Source organism: Triticum aestivum, chromosome 6D, assembly GCF_018294505.1.
Source record: "Triticum aestivum cultivar Chinese Spring chromosome 6D, IWGSC CS RefSeq v2.1, whole genome shotgun sequence".
In the NCBI taxonomy this organism is placed as follows: Eukaryota; Viridiplantae; Streptophyta; class Magnoliopsida; order Poales; family Poaceae; genus Triticum; species Triticum aestivum.
In genome coordinates, this window is record NC_057811.1 from 67619235 (window position 1) to 67641194 (window position 21960).

The 21960-nt window shown below is 47.4% G+C and overlaps 1 protein-coding gene across 1 annotated transcript; it reads right to left on the bottom strand.

Annotated features, from left to right (window-relative positions):
• Positions 1-17306: 17306 nt before the first annotated feature.
• Positions 17307-21384, bottom strand: LOC123141098 (protein SAR DEFICIENT 1). The gene is made up of 7 exons (XM_044560328.1): positions 21148-21384; positions 20399-20474; positions 19398-19450; positions 18523-19037; positions 18186-18346; positions 17921-18109; positions 17307-17845 (listed from the first exon to the last, which is right to left on the bottom strand). Exons 1-7 carry the CDS (start codon positions 21264-21266, stop codon positions 17465-17467), a joined length of 1494 nt encoding a protein of 497 aa, XP_044416263.1. The 5' UTR covers positions 21267-21384; the 3' UTR covers positions 17307-17464.
• Between the last annotated feature and the right edge of the window lie 576 nt (positions 21385-21960).

Consider the following 21960-nt stretch of genomic DNA (forward strand, 5'->3'; position numbering starts at 1 on the left):
TCCACCCAACAATCTATACCAACCGGCATCTCTCTCCAGCGCCTCCTCAAACCGTCTGTCAAGCCGTCTCCAGAATCGGACTCTATCTTCGTACCGCCTGCCCCTGATGCAGTCGGATCCGACTGTGGGAACCCAGCAGGCGGCTCGGGGACTTCAGAACCCGGCCCGGGGACTGCAGCAGTCGGCCCGGGGACTGCAGCAATCGGCCTGGGGACTGCAACGACACAATAGGCGGTGGCCGACTCCAACTCTCCACCACCCAACCCACCCACCCGGGTCACAGTAGCCGTACTGACAACAGAAGAAGTCACAGCTCCATCATGGGCCCAGCCCATCCTCAACTTCCTAGTAAACAGAGAGCTGCCGACTGATGAGATCTTGGCAAGACTAGTTCAACGCCGAGCCGGAGCATACGCAATAATAAACAGAGAACTTGTTAAGCGTAGCGTCACTGGAGTCTTCCAGCGCTGCGTCGAGCCAGAGAAGGGCATAGCAATCCTCAAGGATATCCACCAAGGCGAATGCGGCCACCACGCGGCCTCAAGGTCACTTGTCGCCAAAGCTTTCCGCCATGGTTTCTTCTGGCCAACTGCTTTGGAAGACGCCAAGGAATTAGTCAAATGCTGCAAAGGATGCCAAGTCTTCAGCTCCAAGCAACACCTGCCGGCTTCTGCACTCAAGACCATCCCCCTCACCTGGCCCTTTGCCGTTTGGGGGCTGGACATGGTGGGCCCATTCAAGACAGCCCACGGCGGCATGACACATCTGCTTGTCGCCATAGACAAATTCACCAAGTGGATTGAAGCGAAGCCAATCAAGAAGTTGAACGGGCCGACTGCCGTGACATTCATCGCAGACATCACCACTCGGTATGGTATACCACACAGCATCATCACCGACAACGGCACGAATTTTGCCAAGGGAGCACTGGCACGTTTCTGCGCGACACAGGGCATCCGACTGGACTTAGCGTCCGTTGCCCACCCGCAGTCAAACGGCCAGGTCGAGCGAGCAAACGGCCTCATCCTCTCCGGCATCAAGCCCCGACTGGTCGTACCACTGGAGCGTTCGGCCGGCTACTGGCTCGATGAGCTGCCGGCTGTCCTCTGGAGTCTGCGTACTACCCCGAACAAGTCAACCGGCTTCACTCCTTTCTTCCTTGTATATGGTGCCGAGGTTGTCATCCCAACTGACATCGAGTTCGACTTGCCTCGGGTCACCATGTACACGGAGGCGGAGGCCAAGGAAGCGCGAGAAGACGGTGTCGACCTGCTGGAAGAAGGCCGGCTGTTAGCACTCAGCCGGTCTGCCATCTACCAGCAGGGTTTGCGCCGTTACCACAACCGGAAGGTCAAGCCAAGATCCTTCCAAGAAGGCGATCTTGTGCTCCGGTTGATCCAGCGAACAGCCGGCTAGCACAAGCTCTCGGCCCCTTGGGAAGGCCCTTTCGTCATCAGCAAGGCCCTAGGCAATGACTCCTACTACCTGAGCGACGCACAGAAGCAGAGGGCACGCAAGAGGGATGATTCCGGCAAGGAGTCGGAACGACCATGGAACGCCAATCTCCTGAGAAGATTTTACAGTTAAAAGCAGTATGTATCATGCTACCTTTTTGTATTAAGTACAAGACAACGGGCCCCCCGAGGCGCACTCGGGGACTACCCTCCTTTATCTTTGAATGACGAATGTCATACCCATGAATGTACTATTACATTTGATCCTCTATCTGGCACCGGGTTCGACTAGTCGGCCCGGGGACTGGCCGCCTTGAGTTATATTAAAAGTTCTACCTGAAGTCAGACAAGTAGTGTGCCAGCACCCGAGCCCTCTCTTATTGTAAGTCGCAGCTCGAAGAACCGACTGTCCGACTGGCAAGAGCCGAAGGCAGGAAAGGATGCCCACACGAAAAATGGCTAAGGACTAATGAACTTATATAACACAAGCCGGCCTCCAACCACGCCTACCGGCTGTCAGAACAGCCGGCTGGCCGGCTTCCCAGTCACTTTGCTACAATCCAAGAAAGCTAGAGTACTTGCCCTCCCAACCGGCCAAGCACCTCTCCAGCCACAGACTGCAGAGCAACTATCCGGCTGGGAAGGCGGCAACCAAGGGAGGGCGGCAAAGGAAACAGCCAAAGGATGAAAAACAAAGAACAATGGAAAGCCAAACACATGCATGATTATATTCACACATAAGGCCTTCAACAGGCCGGCAGTCAATATAGTTTGAATACACCCCCAATGGGTGGAACTGCGCAAACTTAACAAAATATTTTTCAAAGAGTAATAAAACAGGAAAGTAAAGGCGGCAGCTTAGGCTAAGGGCGCAACAGGGGAGCCGGGCTGGTCGGTGGAGACGGCAGCACCGGCTGGAGGAGTGGTCGACTGGCGAGTCTCGGCTTGATCATCGCCGGCTGCAGGCGGTGCGCTCGCACGCGCCTTGTTGCTGGAGGCACGGTCAAGCTGAGGCTGGCTGACTGCTCCACCATCTGGCACGGCGTCTTCACCCTCCTCCTCCTCCTCGCCCTCGTCACTGGAGTCGATCTCCTCCGCCGAGTCCTCGCCATCTGCTGGGTTCAGCCCGAACCACTCCTCCGGCTGGGCAACGCTGTTATCATCCACCTCAGGAGCAAAGGCGCTGGTGTCGGTGTAGCCGGCGATCACCGAGGCACGCTGGATGATAGCCGACCGCGCCGGCTCCAGCTCCGTGTCGGCCTCCTGCCGCCAGGTGGCCAGCTGGTCCAAGCTCAGCTCAGGATACCAGGCTTTGACGAACTCCAGCGCCCGCCTGGCGCCTGACCGAGCTGCAGAAGCCTTCCAGGCCTCGAAGCGGCCGACCGCTACCTCCAGCCAGTCGGCAGTCCGACTGGGGGTGCGGGGAATCACCTCGCCGGGCCAGAGAGCGGCCAGCACATGCGCCCCAACACGTTGAAGCCGGCGGAGCATGCGGTGAGCCGGCTGGAGGCGGGCTTGAATCGCGAGGAGCTGTTCCTCAAGCGACCGGCGAGCGTTCGGCGCGATCTCAGCGCCAGCCTGCCTTTGCGCCTCGCGGTGGGCCTCGACGACCTGGTTGGCGGCAGTAGAGTAGCCAGGGAAGTACTCTGCACAAGAAAGAAAAAAAGAGAAAGAAGAGAAAAATACAAAGTTAGAGAATGAACCAAACGGCAAGCGGCAAGCAAGGAACGAAGAAGAAGGCGGCCTACCGTCAACCAAGTCTTCGATCTGGCCGTAGCCGTTGATCAACGACTGCCTCGCCTCGGCCCAGCTCACCGCCTCGGTCTCGTATTCGGCTTGGAGGGCGGCCTCGCTATCCTGCACCGCCTTCAGGGCCGCCTTGTGGCTCTCCTCCTGGTCGGCCAGCTTCTTGACCAGGCGGTCACGCTCCTGAGCCAAGGCATCGAACTCGGCTTCCTTAGCACGAAGGGCAGACTGGGTCCCACCCAGCTTCTCCCTCAGTTTGGCGTTGGCCGCTGCAGATATGGCAGAGAAGAAAAGAGCAATAAGAAAGAAGTCGTCAAGAAAGATCCGACCCGACTGCTCAGCAGTCGGCCCGAATCTCGGGGACTACACCCAGTGGGTGCGCTGACGCGCCCCCACGTGAGATAAAAGATGAAGCACTTACCCCGGCTCTCAGTTAGATCAGCAGTCTTCTGGGTCAGCTCCCGAGCCTGGGAGTTGAAGGCAGCCGCACGGAGGTTGTGGTAGTCCTGCAAATCGGACAAGAGAAGCGAATGAGAACAAGATAGCAAATAAAGCCTACCGAGAAGTTTCAAGCCGCCTGCTCAGCAGCCGACTCAGAACTCGGGATCTACACCCAGTGGGTGTGCTGACGCGCCCCCACGAAAGAAACCAAGATCAAGAAGAAAAAAAACGGGAAGACTCACCCGAATGGCCGCCCGTGTCGCGACGAACTCGTCATTATACTGCCTCAGCACTGCGGCCTGGGACTGAAGCCGGTTCTGGACTTCTTGCGCCGCCACATTCACCACGGCCGTCCCACCACCCGACATCCACCCCAAGCTGGCGCTGGCCGTCTCCACATCCTGGGCCGACGAGCTGGAGCCCGCGGCCTTCTGCGGGTCCGGAGCCGAAGTTGCCTTCCTCGCGCGCTGGCGCGATGGCGACCGGACCACCAGGTCCGTCCTCACAGCCGGCTCGCCTCCAGCCGATTGCGCAGGCGACGCGTTAGGCCGGCTGCCTTGGGCCGCCCCGGTCGGCGAGGGCGGTGCCGCCTCCCTCTCCTGGATGACGACGTCGTCCTCCCTCTCCAACCCCGGCAGGTCGCCGCCGGCTTCCTCCGGCGGGGGCTCTGGGATCTCGGGCGCCGCGACACGCAGGGGGGTGACAAGCAAGGCCCCCTCCGCTGCCGCTGCGGCTGCAGCCTCCGCCTGGGCCTTAGCCGCCGCGTCGGCTCGTGCCTTCGCCGACTCCTCCGCCTCTTCCTGCGCCGCCTTGGCGGCAGCCGCCCTTAGCTCTTCCGCCTTTCGCTCCTCCCGCGCCTCCCGCACGTTTCGCTCCGTCGCCGCTTGAAGCTCGGCGCGGGGGTCCACACGATGGGTGCTCCCGGATCCTCCCGGCAATCCAACCACGGAGGCGGCAGCAACCCGCTCAAGAGAAAGCGGAGCCCTAATTTTTGAGACAAGACAAGGATTCAGAAATCGACAAGAAAAGAAGAAGGAGTATGCAAGAGATCTACACTTACGCCGAAACCGTTTGTGGCTGCTATACCACCTTGCGGAAGTGGGCCGCCTTCGCGGCCGCCTCATCCCGCCTGGTCGCCGCCGCCCCGCCCTTGGGCTTCTTCGGCCGACTGCCGAACAAGCCCGATGCGGCCCGGCGCTTCTGCGCCGCCCCGAGCAGGCGGCGCGGCGGAGGAACCCGCACCATGGTCGGACGCCGGCTGGCGGCGTGGGACGATTTCCGCCTCGTCGTCATCCGGCCAGTCGTCGAAGCTGGCTCCAAGCCCGGAGCCGCCTGCTTCGCCGCCTCCCGCCTCGGTGTTGTCGTCCATGGTGGCCGCCCCCAAGTCGGGGTCCTCCAAGTCATGCTCCGCCCGGTCGAGGAGAAATCGGCGATCCGCCCCCGCTGTCCTGGCCGCAGGTCGAAGGAGAGGACTCTGCCAAGACGTGCCGACTGGTCAGAGTCGGCCAAGAAAAACTTGGTGATAAAACTAAAAGAAGAAAAGATAAAGAAAGCATACCGTAGGTGGGGGATGAGCACGGGAGTACGGCTCCTTGCCAAACTGCCACTCTACGGAGAGCTTGCAGTTCGCGAGATAATTCACCATATGAGCCACCTCGTCATGAGGCATCTCCTTGGTGCACATCCGACTCGGATTGAGTTGGCCGCTCATCTGACAGATCAGATGAGGGCGGCTTTGAAGCGAGAGCACCCGGCGCATGACGAAGGCGGCCAACAGGTCGGACCCAGTCAGGCCCTCCGACTGGATCATTATCCGGAGTCAGGCGACGGCGGCGGCTCCAGCCGGCGACAGCGTCATGGCCCGATAGGACCACTGGGGCCGCCTCCCAGCTGGCGGGCCGGCTACGTAAGCCGGCAAGTTGACGTAGTCGCCTTGCGGGGCGACATTCTTCACGTAGAAGTACGATTTCTGCCAGCGCTTCACCGATTGGATCAGCGTGATGACAGGGAAGGGGTTGTCGGCTGCCGGCCTCCGCATCGCGATGAAGGCGCCGCTCTGAGCCGGCACGCCCTGCATGCGGGTGCCGAGCTTGGTTTGGAAGAATTCCCCCAGAGCTCGAGGATGGGAAGAACGCCAAGAAAGCCCTCGCACAGAGTGACGAAGGCGGACAGCAGCACCACCGTGTTTGGAGTGAGGTGGTGCGGCTGGAGCTGATAAAAGTCGAGGAAGGAGCGGAAGAAGGCGCTCGCGGGCAGACCGAGGCCACGCAGGAAGTGCGAGCGAAAGATTACCCGCTCGCCTTCCTCCGGCGCCGGCGTGATCTCCTTCTCCAGCGCGAGACGAACATGCACCTGGTCCTTGCCGGGCAACCGCCGCGTCTTGCGGAGGAAGTCGATGTGGTCCGTATGGACGTTGGAGCCGTCCCAGTCTCCGCCGTATTGCATGATGGCGAGAGGCTGGAGAGAAAGGGTGCGGCGGCGGAGAAAGCGCGGCCCCGCGGCGGCGAAGCTGCGGGGTGGTGCGAAGATTGGTGGGACGGCGCGGCGGCAAGATGCTGTTGCGATGGAAAGGAGGAGGAAGAAGATGGCGGAGAGAGGATGAGCGTGCGAGCGTCTGCCGCTCCCCCTCCTCTCCCTACTTATAGCGTCGTGCAGCGAAGCTGAGGAGGCGAGGCGTGGGGGGGAACGTGGGATTAACTGCGCCCACTCCCGCACGTCCCGCGATTATCGCGCCTTGACGACGTGCAGAAACTGCCGCTGGAAGGCGTGCGGCCCGCTTTGGGCCACAGAGAATCCGCGCCTGGGCCTAGGCGTAGGAGTGATGGGCCCCCGGCCTGCGGCGATGCCCTGTTGCGCGCGTGGGTTGGCAGGCTTTTTTCAGCCGGAGGGTGCCACGTGGTACACGGGCGGCGAGCAGCCGGCCCGCAATCCGGCGCGGCACTGTAGCCATGTTGACCACGACGTCACCCACGACAGGCGCCAGTACGGCCCGCGGGCGGTGGGCCCCTTCAGCCAGAGAGACGCTCGAGGGCGGCCCGACCTCCCCTTGTCGGCCTGAGGCGTAGCCGGCTCCCAATAGCCGGCTACCTCCCTCCCTCGAAACATGTGCATCATTAAGGAGACAAGACGAGGTGAGGCTACAGTGAGAGCCCGCTAGGCGGCGGCACTGTAGCCACGCTTACCTCGAAAAAGCCCTCGTCATCAGGGATGAGGCAACAGTAACCAGCCGCCGACAAGGCCCCCAGGCGGTGGGGCCGGCCTGTCGGCCAAGAGGCCGACAACCGGCGGGACCCACCAGTCGGCGGGCCCCAACGGCTGGCGAAGAAGCCGGTGAGCATAGACACTGACGGCTGGGACCCGCACCCAGCCGGATTACCATTGTACCCCTGGGGGGTAGGACTATATAAATCCCCCGGGACACCCATGCAAAGGGTTGATCTCATAGAGTTTTACACACCACATAGAGAGAAAAGGAGAGCTAGCCTTGCCCTTCTTCTTCCCCTAGCCAAACAGCTCAAGGAGCACTTGTAGCTACTTGTGTTGATCTAGTGATCATGCGGAGACCTCGCAGAGCAGGACTAGGGGTGTTATCTCCACGGAGAGCCCCGAACCTGGGTAAGATTCGCCGGCGTGCATGTCTTCGCCTTATCCCGTTTCCAGGCACCGGCGATGTGTTACTGGCTCCCACAATGATAAGCCACCCATTGGCATATGTCGTACCTACCACCCGACAAAAATTCTACCACACTGTAGAAAATTTATCAGAGCTTATTATGCAAAAAGTTTCAACATTTTATCACACTCTGACTTTTCTAGGGATTTTTTGCAACAACGGTAAACTTTCTGTTTTCAAACAGCAACATGTAGATTTGTAAAATAAGCATAGTAAAGGCTATCCTTGACATTTTTATTGCAATAAAATACGCAAAAAATTATTCTAAATAACAAAAAGCAAATCCTAAAAAAATAAATTGATGCTCCAAGTAAAACTCATATCATGTGACGAATGAAAACAGAGCTCCAAGTGAGGTTACCGATAATGTTGGAGACGAAAGAGGGGATGCCCCAGACTTAGTTGCTTGGATATTCCTTGGATATTAACTTGGGGTGCCTTGGGCATCCCCAAGCTTAGGGTTTTGTACACTCCTTATTCTCCTCATATCGTCATCTCATCCAAAACTTGAAAACTTCAATCACACAAAACTTAACGGAACTTCGTGAGACAAGATTAATAATTGTTTCCACACAATGCCTACTATCAAAGAACAAACCATTTCACATTGGTACTGTCAAAGACAAGATTCATAATTGTTTCCACACAATGTCTACTAGAGCATATCATTTCCATAATTTATATTGACCAATATAAGCCATAGAAACTAGAAAACAAGCAAACTATGCATTGAAAACAGAATCTGTCAAAAACAGAACAATCTGTAGTGATCTGGATAACTACCATACTTCTGCTGCTCCAAAAATTATGAAAATATTATGACCACGTGAGCAATTTGTATATTAAACTTATGCAAAAAGAATCAACTCAAAAGCACTCTTTTGTTAAAAATGGGACTTATTTTCGTGAGCGCAAACGTTTCTGTTTTTGGCAGGGTCAAATCAACTATCACCCAACATGATCCTAAATGCTTTACTTGGCACTTTATTGAAACAAAAGCAATAAAACATGATTACTACAGTAGCTTAATCATGTGAACACACAAAAACAGTAAGTAAAAGTGTTGGGTTGTCTCCCAACAAGCGCTTTTCTTTAATGCCTTTTAAGCTAGGCATGATGATTCAATGATGCTCGCATAAAAGATAAGAATTGGAACACAAAGAGAACATCATGCATCATAAGTTCCTCTCTCATAATAATTTTCAGTAGCATCACGAATAGATTCATCAATATAACCATTACATAAAGTATTATTTTCATGATCCGCAAGCATAGAAAATTCAGTACTCTCTATGGCATACATGTCATCATAATAATCATCATAGAAAGCAACTTTATTGCCATAGTCAATTGAAACCTCTTCCAAAATAGTGGATGTATCACTAAATAAAGTCATCACCTATCCAAATCCACTTTCATCAATATTTTAATAAGATTCAACACCCTCCAAAATAGTGGGATCACTACTACCTAGAGTTGACACTCTTCCAAACCCACTTTTATCAATGTAATCATCATAAATAGGAGTCATGCTATCATCAAAATAAGTTTGATCATTCAAAGTAGGGGGACTAAAAAGATCATCTTCATTAAACATAGCCTCCCAAGCTTGGGACAAACATTAATTGCAGCAAATAAATTCTTAAACATGTCATCCTCATCAAACATAGCATCCCCAAGCTTGTGGCTTGGCATATCATAAGCATAATCACTCTCATCATTAATAGTATGAATGGCACCAACGGTATAACAATTTATATCATCATAATTTCCCAAGTTGGTGCCAAAAAGATTTGCAGTATTATAAGAGGTATCATTATCTTCCCAATCATAATCATCACAACAAGCAATAGGCATAACAAAATCATCATCAAGTGCATCATCTTCCACAATTATTTTTGATTCATTTTCGTGAGGCACAACAATAATAGGAGCAATATTATTTGGGAGAGATACCTTTTTACCTCTCTTATTTCTTCTTTTCTTCTTCTTCACCACATCATGTGTGGGTTTGATTAATCTCTTCAAGCTTCTTATTGATGAGATTGGTTGGATAGGAAGCTCCTCCTCGTTAGCTGATTCATCAGAATAAACACTAGGAGTGTTTTGGGAAATATTTTCCCTTCCATTAGTACTCTCTTCATATTTGATTTGTTCTCTTGACTTTAGATAATTGGCAATATAAGGATTCTCAATGCAATTTACCGCACAAAACATATAAATTTCTTCTAGATCAAAATCAAGAATTCTCTCGAGATTAAATTTTGGAATACCCTTATTTATACGTCTCATTTCTTCATACCCCCAAAAGAAGACTAAGCTCTTTATGATGCTCAAGGGTAATCAAGTTATCAAAATTTTTGGACACGATTTGATCATGAAAGAATTTGCATTGGAGATTTAAATGACCATGTTCATTGCAAAGTTCACAAGGATGGCCAAAAAATTACATCTTTTAGCACAATCATCTAGCCTCTCTTGCAAGTTTTTCGTTTCTAAATATTTATTCTTCTTGCAAAATCTATCTTTCCTTTTTGGTGTGCAAAGGCACTCCCAATTAACTCCACAAAAAGTGACATGCTTATAAGAAACATTTTTGTCATGACTTGTGCAATCATCATTAGCATTTAGGATATTCAAAGAATTCACACTAACAACATTGCAAGCATGCTCATCATTCAAATATTTTGTGCCAAGCATTTTATTGACTTCTTCTTCTAACGATTGAGCATAATTTTCTGAACCATCATTTTCAAGAAAGACATTATAAAGATGATCAATAATATGATGCAACCTAAATCCCATTTTTTTCTTTATGAACCAAACTAGTGATAAAACAAGAAACTAAAAGATTCAATTGCAAGATCTAAAGAGCACTCACCTCCCCGGCAACGGCGCCAGAAAAGAGCTTCGTTGACGGGATGTGAGTGCCGCTTACCTAACCTCCCTGGCAACGGCGCCACAAAAGAGCTTGATGTCTACTACGCAACTTTATTCTTGGAGACACGTGTTGGGCCTCCAAGCACAGAGTTTTGTAGGACAGTAGCAATTTTCTCTCAAGTGGATGACCTAAGGTTTATCAATCTGTGAGAGGTGTAGGATGAAGATGGTCTCTCTCAAACGACCCTGCAACTAAATACAAGAAATCTCTTGTGTCCCCAACACACCCAATACAATGGCAAATTGTATAGGTGCACTAGTTCGGCGAAGAGATGGTGATAAAAGTGTAATATGGATGGTAGAAATATATTTTTATAATCTGAATAAATAAAAACAGCAAGGTAACAAATAGTAAACGGGCACAAAAACGGTATTGCACTGCTTGAAAACAAGGCCTAGGGTCTGTATTTTCGCTAGTGCAATCTCTCAACAGTGCTAATATAGTTGGATCATATGATTATCCCTCAAAGTGTAACAAGAATCACTCCCAAGTTCCTATTAGCGGAGAACAAAAGATAGGAATTGTTTGTAGGGTACTAAACCACCTCAAAGCTATTCTTTCTGTTTGATCTATTCAAGAGTCCGTACTAAAATAACACAAAGCTATTTTTTCCGTTCGATCTATCCTAGAGTCCGTACTAAGATAACACCAAAGCAAGTTCATATTCATAATACTCGATCCACACAAAGAACTAAAAAGAGACCCCAAAGTTTCCGTCAGAGAAAAGATAATAAAAACGTGCATCAACCCCTATGCATAGATTACCCCAATATCACCGTGGGAATCCGCGAGTTGAATGCCATAACATATATCAAGTGAATCAATAAGATACCCCAATTGTCACGTCAAGTATTCATACCGCAAGACATATATCATGTGTTCTCATCTCTGAATATTCAATTCGACAAGACAAAACTTCAAAGGGTAAAGATTAAATTCATCATAACAAGAGTATAGAGGGTAGAAACATCATACGATCCGACTATATTAACAAAGCCCATGATATAGATCACGAGAGAGAGAGAGAGAGAGATAAAACACATAGCTATTGGTACAAACCCTCAGCCCCGAGGGTGGACTACTCCCTCCTCATTGTGGTGGCCGTCAGGATGATGAAGATGGCCACCGGAGATGATTCCTCCCCCTCCGGCAGGGTGTCGGAACAGGTCTAAATTGGTTTTCTGTGGCTACGGAGCCCTGCGGCGGCGGAACTTCTGATCTAGGTTAACCCCGAGGGGTTTCGGAATATTTGGGAATTTATAGTGCAAAGAAGGGGTACGAGAGGCCACCGAGGTGGGCACAACCCACCTGGGCGCGCCAGGTGGGCCTGGCGTGGCCTGGTGGGTTGTGCCCCCCTCGGGGCACCCCCCAGGTGCTGCTCTGGCCCATTGGGTTCCTTCTGTATCATAAAAAATCCACAAAAATGTTTTGCGGTGTTTGGACTCCATTTGATATTGTTTTTCTGCGATGTAAAAAACAAGCAAAAAAAACAGCAACCGGCACTGGGCACCGGGTCAATAGGTTATTCCCAAAAATGATATAAAGTTGCTAAAAAATGATTGTAAAACATCCAAGAATGATAATAAAACATCATGAATACTTAATAAATTATAGATACGTTGGAGACGTATCAATGACAAACACGCTTCTCCCTAGTGCTATTAGAAGACTTTGCTACTTGTGAGCTACGTTGGGATTTCCTCGAAAAGAAGATGATGATGCAGTACAGTAGAGATAAGTATTTCCCTCAGTTAAGAACCAAGGTTATCAATCCAGTACAAGAACCACGCAACACTTCGTTAGCTGTACTACACACAAGATAACAAATCCTTGCACCCAACGCGAACAAGGGGTTGTCAATCCCTTGGCTGTTACTTGCAAGATTAAATTGTATGATGATAAATAGATAGATTGATCAAAAATACAAAATAAACTAAAGAAAAAAAATTACAGCAAAGTATTGGGTTTTAATATATGACAAAAAATAGTTCCGGGGGCCTAGTTTTCACTAGAGGCTTCTCTCAAGAAATAAGCATACAGTGGGTAAACAAATTATCGTGGGGCAATTGATAGAAAAGCAAATAATTATGATGATATCCAAGGCAATGTCATGTATATACGCATCACGTCCGAGACAAGTAGACCGAAACGATTCTGCATCTACTACTATTACTCCCCACATCGATCGCTATCCAACATGCATCTAGAGTATTAAGTTTATAAAAAATGGAGTAATGCCTTAAACAAGATAACATGATGTAGACAAAGAAAACTCACGTATGAATAAATTCCATCTTTTTACCCTTAATGGCAACGATACAAATACGTGTCATGTCCCCTTCTGTCACTAGGATCGAGCACTGCAAGATCGAACCCATCACAAAGCACCTCTCTCATTGCAAGAAAACTCAATCTAGTTGGCCAAACCAAATCAATAGATCGAAGAGAAATACAAAGCTATAACAGTCATGCATAAAAGATTTAAGAGAAAACTCAAATAATATTCATAGATAGATCTGATCATAAAACCAACAATTCATCGGATCCCAACAAACACACCACAAAAAGTCATTACATCGAATAGATCTCCAAAAACACCGAGGAGAGCATTGTATTGAAGATCAAAGAGAGAGAAGAAGTCATTTAGCTACTAGCTACGGACCCGTAGGTCTGAGGTAAACTATTCACGCATCATCGGAAGGGCAGCAAGCTTGATGTAGAGCCCCTCCGTGATCGATCCCCCCTCCGGCAGAGTACCGGAGAAGGCCTCCGGATGGGATCTCGTGGGAACAGAAACTTGTGGCGCTGGAAAAATATATTTTGGGTGGCTCTTTGATGTCAGGGGAATATTTGAGAATTTATAGAGGCGGAATTAGGTCAAGAGGTGCCACGAGGGGCCCACAAGCCTAGGGGCGCCCCCCTCGGCCGCGCCTCCCAAGCTTGTCGCTCCCTCGTGGCTCTTTAGGTCTTCTCCCGAACCTTGTAGGGTCTCTTCTGGTTCAGAAAAAATTAATCCAAAGTTTTTTCTCCGTTTGGACTCTATTTGATACTGAGCACTAGGTTAATAGGTTAGCCCCAAAAAAGATATATAATTGCATATAAAACATTCAAGATTGATACTATAATAGCAAGGAACAATAAAAAAATATAGATACGTTGGAGACGTATCAGACTTCAACTAGAAGACGGTATGTTTGTAAGAAGGGATGGTTTCATAACCGGTTGATTTTTTATGCATGCATAGATGCGACTTACAAATGTCTGATTTGCCTTCTTTTGCTAAGAATATCCCTTGCTTTGCGAGGCTCGAGGTCCTGGAGAGGCTACACATTCATGTGGAGCAGCCAACCATAGTTGAGTCCCACCTTAAAACAGAAGAGGGCTTCAACTTCGAGGTTTTAATAAAGCACGAAAGAGATCAAACCTTCTTCGGTTGTCCTGGATGGCGAGGATTGACCAAGACATACGAGTGCGATGTTGGGATGAGGATCGACATGTACATGATTGGCCAACCTAATCTTCGTATGAGTCTGCGGATGCTCACTATTCCAGTGCTTCCTCCATGTAAGTTTTTATGAAATATAAAACACATTTGTTCAAGGAACGCTAATTTTACTTGTTGTGCGTAAATACTCTTGCTTACACATAATTTGGACAACTTATTTCATCGTGTCCCCGGACACTTGTAGGATAGTAGACAGAAGGCATGTCACTGCAGGTATAAGAATGTGTCATTGTAGTCGATCATGTGTCGCTGAGTGAAGCCATGAATGACCCATCTCGCCTTATAGTGATCGAGAGTGCCGCCAGAATCGAGTTTATGCATGGAAACCCACTCGTCGGAGATAACATGTGCACCAGAAGGTCGAGGAACGAGTGTCCATGTTGAGTTGGCACGAGGGCGGGAAATTCCTCTTGCACCGCTTGCCGCCAATGGGGATCAATGAGTGTCACACGCATGGACGTCGGGATTGGCGAGTGGGTGCCACACCAGCACTAGTGACAGCATAGCTGACGCACCACTACTAACTTATGCTTGACCAATACACTTGGTCCCACACACTTATGGCGTGTGAAAATGTAGACACACCACCAGTAACCACCCACGCCTCCGCTTTTTGGAAGAAAAAAAAACTTGTGGGCGTGCGTTAGAAGGGGTGTGCCACTAATTAAGTTTGCATGTGAGAATTTGTACACTAGCGAGGCAAGGAGTTTGGTTGCTTCATGTGATGATCATGTGATATTCCACAAGTCACGGCAGAAGAAAATGATATCCTTACAGCACCGTTCTCCGAAGAGGAGGTGAGAGCTGCGGTGTTCCAAATGGAACATAACAAAGCTCCAGGCCCAGATGGTTTCCCGGCAGAATTCTATCAAAATTTCTGGGATATCATCAAGTCTGACCTTTTGGAGTTGTTTAATTGTCTTCATGCCGACAGACTTGACCTATTCAGACTTAATTTTGGAGAGATTGTCTTGTTGCCGAAGATTAAGGAGGCCGAACGGATCCAACAGTTCAGACCCATATGCCTCCTTAGTGTCAGCTTCATATTTTTCACCAAAGTGGCTACGAATAGGTTAAACTCAGTAGCTGACCATATTGTCTGGCCATCTCAAACGGCTTTCATGCAAGGAAGAAATATACTTGATGGCGTAGTAATCCTGCATGAGACCATCCATGAGATGCACCGGGAAAACATGAGTGGAGTCATATTCAAAATCGACTTTGAAAAAGCCTATGACAAGGTCAAATGGCCTTTCCTCCAACAGGCCCTAAGGATGAAAGGTTTCTCTGATAAATGGCGTCAGTGGATCCATAATTTTGTAACTGGAGGTAGTGTGGCCATCAAAGTCAATGATGACGTAGGCCATTACTTTCAAACAAAGAAAGGACTACGACAGGGTGACTCCATGTCCCCAATGTTATTTAACATTGTCGCTAACATGTTGGCTATTCTGATTGAGCGCGCCAAGCAGGACGGCCAGATTGCAGGAGTAGTGCCACACCTTGTGGATGGTGGCCTCTCTATTCTGCAATACGCCGATGACACAATTCTCTTTATGGAACATGACCTAGATAAGACTTGAAACCTGAAACTCTTGTTGTTAGAATTTGAGCAAATGTCGGGTCTTAACATTAATTTCCATAAAAGTGAACTTTTCTGCTTTGGAGAAGCCGTTGAGGCGGCGGCCGATTATGCTGACCTGTTCGGTTGCACACATGGCCAATTCCCGATTAAATATCTGGGAATACCGATTCATTATCGGCGTCTCACCATTGCGGAGTGGAAGCATGTAGAGGAGCGGCTAGAGAAACGTTTGAGTAGTTGGAAAGGCAAATTGCTCTCAGTTGGAGGACGGCTGGTTTTGATTAACTCTGTCCTAACAAATATGGTTCTTTATATGCTCTCTTTCTTCCAACTCCCAAAAGGGGTCCTGCAAATACTGGACTATTTTAGATCCAGATTTTTTTGGCAAGGAGATAGTGAAAAGAAAAAATACAGGTTGGCTAAATAGAGTGTGGTTTGTAGGCCAAAAGACCAAGGTGGCCTTGGAATTCATGACCTGGAAGTCAAGAATGAGGCCCTACTTAGTAAGTGGTTGTTTAAATTTCTTACTGAGGATGGTGTTTGGCAAACCATGCTGCGCAACAAGTATCTAGGTCAAAAGGCGGTGTCTCAGGCATATTGGAAACCTGGTGACTCGCACTTTTGGGCTGGCCTAATGGCAGCAAAGAAACATCTCTTTCGCTTTGGGTCTTTCGCGATAAAGGACGGGTCGGAGATTCGTTTTTGGGAAGACATCTAGCTAGGCAATGCCCGTCTCCAAGAACAATATCCAACCTTGTACAAATCGCTCGCGATAAGAATAAAACTATTGCGCAGGTGCTCAGTTCATTCCCGCCCAATATTTCGTTTAGGCAGGATTTGATTGGCCCCCGGCTTACGTCATGGCATAATCTTCTATCCTGTCTGGATTTGATCAATTTGACACAAGGTCGGGATGTGTTTCGCTGGAACCTTACTGCATCGGGGTCTTTCACAGTAGACTCTATGTATCGTGCGCTCACGCATTGTGAGGTACCAGTGAGTAATAACAAGAAAATCTGGAAGTCAAAGATTCCACTAAAAGTTAAAATCTTCATGTGGTATCTTCGTAGGGGAGTTGTTCTAACCAAAGACAACCTCGCACGGCGCAACTGGCCAGGGAGTAAGAAGTGTTGTTTTTGCACTCATAAAGAGACAATCAAACACCTCTTTTTCCAATGCAAGTTTGCACGTTCTACGTGGTCAGGCATCCAAATAGCGTTAAATTTGTATCCGCCCACAAGTGTCGCCAATATTTTTGGTCATTGGTTGGATGGTATTTCAAATAGGTTGAAAACGCTAATAAGGGCGGGAGCGTATGCCTTACTATGGTCGCTTTGGCTATGTAGAAATGATTTGGTTTTCAATAACAAAAATGCTTCTCCTTTGTAGGTTATTTTCCGTTGTACGCACTCACTTCGTACATGGTCTATGCTACAACGAATGGAGTACCAACCGCTGTTCAATGCGGTGTCTATGCGGTTGGAGCAGGTGGCTACGGAGGTTTTTATCCAACATGGGTGGCAGCATAATCTTCGAATCGGTCCACCACCCCTTTCGACATAGGCATAGTGTCGGTCTATATGACTCTATTGTCGCCTATTTGTCGTTTTTTTTCTTTCTTTTTATCAGACTTTAGGTATTGGCTGTGTGCATCTTAGTTATGCAGAGGCCGGGTGTTACTCATAATGCTTTGTATCCTCTTGATGCTACTTTTTGAGATAATAAAAGCGCCCTTTATTGAAAAAAATGTGATGATCTACTTTGAATAATTGGCATGGACTTCGTGTCCTAGGCCATAGAGGGATAGGTGCGCCTTGGTGGCCCGCGTTTTTGTGACCTTAAGACTTTGCGCCAACAATCTAACCGCTGAAGTAAATCTTATGTTTATGATCCATCTCCCTTTAATCATTTACTACCTTGAAAATTAAATTCCATACCTTTATTTGGATAGACTACATTTAGGGTGTTCTTAGAGAAGAGCTAAATTTCTAACTAATGATATAATCTCTATTCACGCCATCTAGATGCAATACCAGATCCTTCAATATTATTTACACATTTCTCGTTCGTAATGGATCACCAGCATACAACATAATAACCACTAAAATATAGAGGAAAATTAATCAACTTGATCCCAACAACCGAGGTTTGTAGAGTTGTTCCACGTGAAGCGGTCATCATCTACGGCTAAGCTTGGAATCCAGTAAATAGCATCACTTGTTGGAATAGCCAATGCAGAATCTAAGGAGTTATTGCTATTAGTGACCATCACAACACTAGAGGTTGCTGTCCTAGAACCCATCCTGTCTAGATACTCGGCATTTTGAGACCCTGAGCTGATCATGCTTTCATTACTCGCCGGTGTGCATGACGAACTAGGCTTTTCCTCAGGAAATGACGTCAAACCTTCATATGCAGCAAGTGTCATCTCATTTGCCACCACTTCCTCCAATTGATCCCATTGCTCATATGCCATGGAGGCCAATTGATTCACTTGGGTCTGCAGTTAAGAACAAGGCAAAGCTAAGTGATGACCAAGTTCATATTGCCACAAACTGCTTTACGGATGAGGTACCTTATGTTCCTGGTGTAGTTGTTGCAAAGAGCATGTCTGGTCTCCAATTCTGGCTGCCAAAATCTCTCCTATGGGGCTGAATATAACATCACACCCTTCAGATTTGAAAACATAGCATTTCCCTCCCATACTACACGTTTTTGCATGATTGAGTGTTGTCCTCCATTGTCGATCTGACATGCCAACGAGCTGAAAATTTGCAACAGATAATAAAAAACACTACTATGAACTGTAGTACCTGAATAGTTTGAAATATGATGCTTACGTTTTGTAGCTTATCAGGATCTATGGTGTGAAGTTTCAAGAAGTCCTGGACGTTTTTGATCCCCTCAGACTCCAGTCTCTTATCAATTGGCCCATCTTTTCCAATGTTTTTGAGTCTCCATATATTGTCAGTAAGGGTTGGAGGGTAATGCTTCTTGTACACTAGTAAAGAAGGCAAATGTATTTTAATGTAATATTTACTATTACTCCACACATATATATGGTAGGGAATATGATATGGAGGAACTAACAGAAAGAGGCTACGTGTAGTCATGAAAGTCACATCCAACATAAACCATTGATCTTAAAGATTGGCTAACCAAGAGAATCAAACTTACATTCGCCTCGATGATCTTTCACTGTGAAGCTTTCACTCAATGCCTCTTGAATCCTTGGCCCATAATAGCTAGTTGCCATGACGCGCACACCAATTCGGAACCTCCTACTCCTTATCCAACTTGAATTGTCAGTGAAAGCCACATCCTCTATCACAGCCACTCCTTGATTGTTCATTGCTACATTGAGTGTACTACCCACAAGCAGTGGTCTCCTACCCTCTCTGGCCTTCACGATTGCAGCGTTGAACTGATCATTTGTCCACACCATGTCGTCTTCACATCTGAAATCGCCATCTAGGACAAGTACCTCTAGCTTCATTGTTGAAGAGCCTTGGTTAGTGTTTGTTTCTGTGATACGATGGTTGGTTCTAGTGTCTATAAGCCAGATTTCAATGGCGTTCTTTGCGGCATCAACAAGCTTGTTGTTGGTGAAGATCGGTAGCATGAGCTTCTTTGCAAAGGAAAGCTTCAACCTAGGCGGGACATCGACTTGTTGGATGGGTAAAGGAAGAGACCTGGTGAATGATGGTTGATTTTATCATATAGATATTGCAATCCGATGCCACCGAAAAATTTGATGGAACTAATACATGCATATAATTAATCTTGCTAAAAACTTTTTTCATCGTCAAACATTTTTTTCTTCCAATGTGTGATCTCAAAGAGTAATATTTGGAGTGTTGCCTCTTAATATGTGATATTTGAAAAAAAATAGCCCAATGGTGTTAAATTAAGAATAGAACTCTATGAATATGTTGCAACCTATTACTTTGAAGAATATGGCTGCATGTATTGACTGCAAAAATAGTGTGAACAAAGGACATACTGTGTGAAGAATGACAATATATTGTGTCAAAAAAAAGAAAGACAGATACCTGTATGGTAAGTGATCATGCTGATAAAAGATGTTCTGAATTTCCTCCCGTACCTAAATGTTAACATGAAATAGACACTTAAACATTGCAGTCTAAGCTACTGATGACCGATACTACAACTTAAGGAAACGAAATACATCAGAAATTTGCCAATTCATAAGCAGTTGCTCGCATAAATATTAGGATCAATATTTGTGTAAATGGACTGGATATTTTCGTTATCAGTCATGCAAGAGTGTATGCACCGTATCTCTTTTCATGCTACCGTGCACTACAGCATATTATGAACAAGCTGAGGCTGAACACAATTTTTCTAGTTCTTGGGGGACCTTTTTCTATCATATTCTTCCTACACTTCCTATAGTGGTGGTGTACTTCTCGGTGAACTTGTTTGTCATTTTTCTCTGCACTTCTGGGCGTGGTGTGTACACTCTTTCCGTGATGAAAGATCTGTACCTCCCGATTCTACACTTCCATTACCAGAACGTCCGCAAGTTGCAGTATGTACTTTGCCACTAACAATCTTACTTCTCTACCAATTTTTGCATGTACGTGCATGACTTTCTTTTCACCTTCTTGAGTCTTGTACAAAATATTTCGCATCTCTTTCGGATATGTTAAGTTACAAATATCATATGATCCCAAGATAGTTTCACCATACTGTTATTCCTCCCCCTTGTACGTACAATTCAACTATTAACGGGCATCCAAATTTGGTGGTTTGTTGTGATTTGTGTTTGCACCTACACCATGGAATCATAGCTCACTGGAGTAACTAATCTTTATTTTGTCAAAATTTATTGTTACACCTATCCCTTTTAGAAAAGTGATAGGAATTCGCTATTTCAGAAAATTATCATAAAATCAAACGGAGCTATATAAGATTTAATTAATATCTACGCTATATGTAGAAGTTGATTTAGTGCATAGTTAATTTGTTTCTTCAATAAAAAGTAGGTCAAAAAAAGTGAGAACTAAATACATAGGGTTCTGAATCTTACCACCCTACGAATAACCGGTTCCAAACCAAACACAATTTGTTGGATAGTGTCTGCTGTGACGGCTCTTCTCACGACGCTGCAAAGATGGTCCAGAAAAACTAAAGTAAATATGAAGTTCTTCCTTTTTGCGGAAAAAAGGCATATACAAAGTTAATTAGCTATCTGGGAAAACACACGTGCAAAGCCTGGCATATGGATATGTAGAACGTCTGCGCGTAGAGCATATATTTCATTGGTAACTAAGCTATAGAGTTAATTAAGACAGAGATCTTATATGTGTCATAGGTCCTCGAACTATTTCAGAGGTCCTCGAACTAACGGCTAAATATATCTAGAGCTAGCTTACTACTACAAACTAGCTTGGGTTTCAGTGAATCTAAAATCTGATTTCATCAGTTTTACAACAGTTGATGCATGAGATAATGATTAATACATGTAGCTGTGATATAAGCTCATGTAGTATTTTCATCTCTTGACCCAAAGATTCTGTTATTAATAACAGGTATCCATTCAGCAAATAAGAGGAGAACAATCGGCTGATAAAATCTATCGTTACCCGCAAACAAAGAAAGATCAAATTAATCTATCGTTAATATATGCACTTGGGTCGATCCAAAGGAAGCAAGAAACAAACATATATGTAGTTGCTAGCTACGAAGAAAGAAGTCAAGCCACCAAATATATAGCTAGGTCAAGTAAACTGAAAATCATTTCAAAACACGACGATAGAGTCAAGTGAAGAGACTAACGATCTGAAGGAGACTGGGGTGGCCGGCCGAATCCGCCTCGCACCGTGCCGTTGCTGATGATCGTCCCCTCCGCTGCCCTGCTCGTCATCTTCCTCGCCCCGCGGCCTTCGCACAGACATCTTAGCTTGGATCTTCAACGATCAAAAGAGAGAAACCAGCTAGCAGATCTATGAAGCTGGCTGCTAGCTAGCTGCAGGCAGCTAGGGAGAGAGAGAGAGGCAACACGGAGGAAGGAGGCGCCAGAGGCAATGGGATGCTCGAAAGGAATGCAGCCTGAAGCCGTATATATAGCCCGAGCCTGCCAGGCCTACGTAGAGAAATTGCTGCGAGCTTTTGTCGTCGACAGAAAATAAAAACAATTGCGGTGCCACATGACGACAGAATGCGCCTCGCAGACTCCGGGAAGGTGGCCGGAAGCTATAGCTAGTAGCGCATGCAATGTAGCCTCCCGGCGGCAACAGTGCACGCGGTGCTGCGCGTCGACAAAGCATACGTGCATGCAGCAACGCAAAAAAGTCTTGCTTGGGTTGGTGCAGGAGCAACTTCTCAGCCATGACGAAGAAGACTTGCTCTAGCTGGTCGTCTCGTGACTCGTCGGTCGGTCGTGCATGTACATACGCGTACCAGACCGGAAAGGAGCTGGAAATCAACGCGACCGGGCCGGAATTCCGTCTTCGGTCCGATGGCAGCGTACGTGTGCAGGGAGACTTTCGTATTACTGTACTGCTACTATACTTCCATGCGCGTTCCCTCGAAGCTCCAGAGAAATTAGGGACAGCTATCGGCTACAGCCGTCCGTCACCTTGTGCACGC